This window comes from Lathyrus oleraceus, chromosome 4 (genome assembly GCF_024323335.1).
Source record: "Lathyrus oleraceus cultivar Zhongwan6 chromosome 4, CAAS_Psat_ZW6_1.0, whole genome shotgun sequence".
Taxonomy (NCBI): Eukaryota; Viridiplantae; Streptophyta; class Magnoliopsida; order Fabales; family Fabaceae; genus Lathyrus; species Lathyrus oleraceus.
This window is the reverse complement of record NC_066582.1, coordinates 21,483,337-21,487,705: the sequence shown is the minus strand read 5'-3', so window position 1 is coordinate 21,487,705 and position 4,369 is coordinate 21,483,337. Positions and strand designations below refer to the sequence as shown.

Sequence of the window (4,369 nt, the reverse complement as noted above, 5' to 3'; positions counted from 1 at the left end):
CTCCTTGGTGTGCTTGCTAGGAGTTGAGAAAAAAGGTTGAGATATTTTGGAGATTTAAGGTATGGACTTCAAAGAGAAGATAAAGAGATGAGAGTGACTAAGAGTAAGGTTGAGAGAGAGGGTAAAGGAGGAAACATGAATGACGTTGATAGAGTAGCTAGGATGGAGGATTGGGAAAATAAGGAAGGTTTATAATGATATTCCATGAGTTTTGTGCACCATTAAATGGAGGGAAGAGAAAATTTGATTTCTATATCTCCATATCAGTAATCGATATAATTCTTCAAGCATGCAAATGCCCAATTCACCTCTTAATTTTTCAAACTGATTTGCATCAAAAGCTTTAGTGAAAATATCTGCCAGTTGCTTATTAGTGGTTAAATGCTTAAGAGTAACAATTTTGTCTTTAATAAGATCCCTGATAAAATGATGACGAATATCAATATGCTTAGTTCTGCTGTGCTGAATAAGATTATTGTATATGTTGATAGCACTTAGGTTGTCACATTATAATGTCATGACATATTTCTGGACATTGTATTCCTCTAACATTTGTTTCATCCAAATTAGTTGAGAATAACTGCTTCCTGCTGGAATATATTCAGCCTCAGTCGTAGATAAAGACACATTACTTTGCTTCTTGCTGAACCAAGATATAAAATTATTTACCAAGAAGAAACATCCTTCAGAAGTGCTCTTTCTGTCATCATCAATGCTTTCCCAATCTGCATCACAGTATCCTATAAGCAAGGAAATTGCATTATGAGAATATAATATTCCATAGTCACTAGTTCCATTAATGTACTTCAGGATCCTTTTCACTTGAGTAATATGACTCATTTTGGGTTCAGATTGATACCTTCCACATACTCCCACAACAAATGTAATGTCAGGTCTGCTAACTTTAAAATACAACAAACTATCAATCATACTCCTGTACAAACTTTGATTCACACTTACACCTTTTTCATCTTTAGTCAATTTCAAGTGGGTCGGTGCAGGTGTCCTTTTATGACTAGCATTTTCCATGCCAAACTTCTTTAATATACTATTAGCATACTTCCTTTTATAAATAAAGATAGTTTCATCCATTTGTTTGACTTGGAGCCCAAGAAAGTACGTCAATTCACCAACCAGACTCATTTCAAATTCAGATTGCATATGCCTGACAAAATGTTGGACCATATGGTTCGACATCCCTCCAAACACAATGTTGTAGCGGGGTTTTGGTTACCTTTAGGTTTATTGATTAAACCAAAAGTAAACATACAATTCGAGTCGCCACCGCACTTTTATTTGTCCAAAGGAAATGCTAAAAAGCGAACAAAAGCCAAGTAAGAAGTTTTATCAAGTCAAAAACTAATAAAAATGTCAGAGATCTGGGTAAGGGGGTTGGTTATAAAATGGGAAGGTTTTACGCACCCAAAACATCCTTAGTACTCTAAGGGAACCCTTTTTGCAAATGTGTGTTGTAGGTTAGTATTTGTGAAAATACGTGCAAAAGATTGGAGGGATGAGAAGAGAATGAATTATATTTACAAATTTGTTGTTTGAATGGATGAACCCATTGCCTACGTACCATCACAAAGGTAGGATCAAAACCTCGTAGTTCGGGGTAAAAATCTCAAAGATTGGTGAATTGATTTGATCAAAAGCCTTAAGGTCTTTTGTTATCAAAGGGAGAAAACTACACCGAAACCAACAATCCACCATGTGAGGAAGGCTTCAACATACTAGTGAGGGGTTAACCCAATAATAAGTATGGAAGACTTATAATCCAATCACTAAGGATAAGGTGAGATTCACATCAACCACTATGATAAATCAAACCTATGACTAATGTTTATGAAAAGTTTGAACAAAGGTGGCCATTGGAACCACAAAAACAACTTGAAGTGAGTTATATTTACAAGTTAGACTATTTACAAAATGAAGTCAAAGTTGGATTAAGATTCATTCACCATGAGTATTTATGAAAATAGTTTTGAAAAGTCAAAGGCTTAAGGCCTAGGTTTCTAATTTGAAACAATGTCAAAGTTTGGAAGAAAAGATTTTGGCTTGGGTTAGAGTGAGGAGAAGAAGAGAAGGGCTAGTCCTAAAGCATACAAAGATAAGAGAGAAGATAAAACCCTTGAAGTTCTTTTTCTTGAAATCATAGAGATGATTCAAGATGCTCCTTTCCTTTGGACTTGGCAAACAAACAAGCAATCAATCAAAATTTGGATTCAATCTCCTAGGATCTCCATTTGGCTTGTCTCTCTTAACTTGGCTATTCATGACAATGGTCCTCTTTACTATCTCAAGATGGAATCCCTACCACATAAGAGCAAACATCAAAAAGTTCACAATACAATAAAGGGAATGGACAAAGAATAGGTTTGGAAGAGAAGTCCTTTTAAAGTCAACTTTGAAATTTAGCATTCTAAAGGCATGAGGCCTAGTTGCTCTTCAACAAGTTTAGCATTGTAAAGGCATGAGGCCTAGTTGCTCTTGAACTCCTTTAAGCATGGGTATGTCCTAATTCTAAGTCCTTTCTCCTTTTGGCATTAGGTTCACACAAAACAAAGACAAAACAATCACAAGACAACAATATATTTATATACAATAATGAGCTCAAATGAGCTAAAGAAAAATGACATAAACATAAAGTATGTGCTCAAGTGAGAAAAATGAAAAGCAATATGAATAAATGAGCAAGAAATAAATGACATTAAAGTAAATTGCAAGAAATTAAATGCTCAAATTAAAGTTATTAATTAGTATGGTTATGTTAGTTTGTCATAAGACAATGTAGCACTATGTTAAGCAATCATAAGTGGGGTAATGTAGTAGTCACACCTATCTGAGGTCGGTCAATAAACTATAGACAAATAAACACAAGTTAGAGATCATGACTAGTAAGCCAAGCTCCTAAAACTTGCCATGCCAAAACAAACGGGGAAGGGCCTTGTATGGACTTTAGGTTTTTGCTTGACCAAGAAGCAACCTATCTTGGACACAAAACAACTCACTTGATCTTGGATCAAGTTGAGTTTGGTTTGGATCAAAGAAGGTTAAACCTCTCATTTGTCAAGACCAACCATAAGACATTAACTCATTGGCCAAAAGATGAAAAGAAAGGGATGAAGATGAAATGGATGGAATGAGAATTTAAGTATCAAGCTCAATTGGTCAAAAGTAAACCAAATCATCACCAATCAATGCTAAACAGAAAAGAAATGAAGGTTACAAGTCAACAAGTCAACCATATTTTTTGGCATTTTTTGAATTAAAAATAAATGCAAAATAAAATAAACAAAATATGGTCAAACCTCAAATTTAATTCAAATCAACTTCAACAAGTCCAATTAAATTCTCATAGGTCTAACATGGTCAAACAAACTTTGACAAAGTTTTTCAATAATTTTTGAAATCATAAACTATTTTAAAACAATTAAAAACAATGAAAAATAACACAATATGAATTAAAATCTCAAATAAATCTCAAATCAAATAAGAAATTGATGAGACTATTTTTCATTGATTTATCATGATCCATAGGTGTTAGGAAAATATTTTTGGATTTTTCAAATATCAGAAAGTAATTAAAAATGAATTAAAAGTATTAAAAATCAAATAATTCACAAAAAATATTAAATAAAATCATAAAAATAATTAAAAAATCAAAATATGAAACTAGATTTTTCAAGAATTTTTTTGCCATTGGTCTCATATTTTTGTGACATCAAATAAAATATTTATGAATTTTTGAAAATAAAAGGAATTAACTGAAATTAAAAGAAAATAAGGAAAATAGAAAAATCCAGCTCCATCAGATCATTTCATTAATTGACGTGGCAAGGCATCAAGGGCTCAAAGGCGCGGATACATGATGTGCCCTCGTCAAACGCGTAACACAATGCTTTAAAAGAAGTAAACACATTGGACGCTCGTGATTAAAACGTTGATGCATGATCCAAAGGCTGGGAGGCTACCACATGGGGATGGTGGTGGAAACCACCATCTTCTCCGGCGATCCAACAAGATCCGGCCACCACGCGCAGGAAAATAAATTGCAATGAAAATAAAAAATAAGGACATTAAAATGAAGCTGAGGTGATGTACATCACCACTGTAACCAGGGATCATCCTCACCATTCCTATCTAGAGAGAAACGTGAGCTTGAAAATCATGGTGTGTGAACTGAAATTGCATAATTTGCATAATTAAGACCACCACTGACATGCCTCAAGTATGAGGACTTCAGAAAACAACACAAACCAAAGAAAATCACATTGTATTGCAAGATCTAGATCAAAAAAGTTTGAGGTTTTACCTCTGAAATAAAGCTTCAAACAACACGAATCCTTCAAGATCTTGATTTGCTTTT

The 4,369-nt window shown here is 33.8% G+C and overlaps 1 protein-coding gene across 1 annotated transcript; it reads right to left on the bottom strand.

Moving 5' to 3' along the window:
- Nucleotides 1-507: 507 nt before the first annotated feature.
- On the bottom strand, nucleotides 508-1,092 carry LOC127135804 (secreted RxLR effector protein 161-like). Its single transcript, XM_051062439.1, has one exon. The coding sequence runs from the start codon at nucleotides 1,090-1,092 to the stop codon at nucleotides 508-510; it is 585 nt and encodes a 194-aa protein (XP_050918396.1).
- Nucleotides 1,093-4,369: the final 3,277 nt, after the last annotated feature.

Excerpts from the sequence above, each read along its gene's own strand:
- LOC127135804 (XM_051062439.1), bottom strand. The coding sequence starts at position 1,092 with ATGGATGAAACTATCTTTATTTATAAAAGGAAGTATGCTAATAGTATA.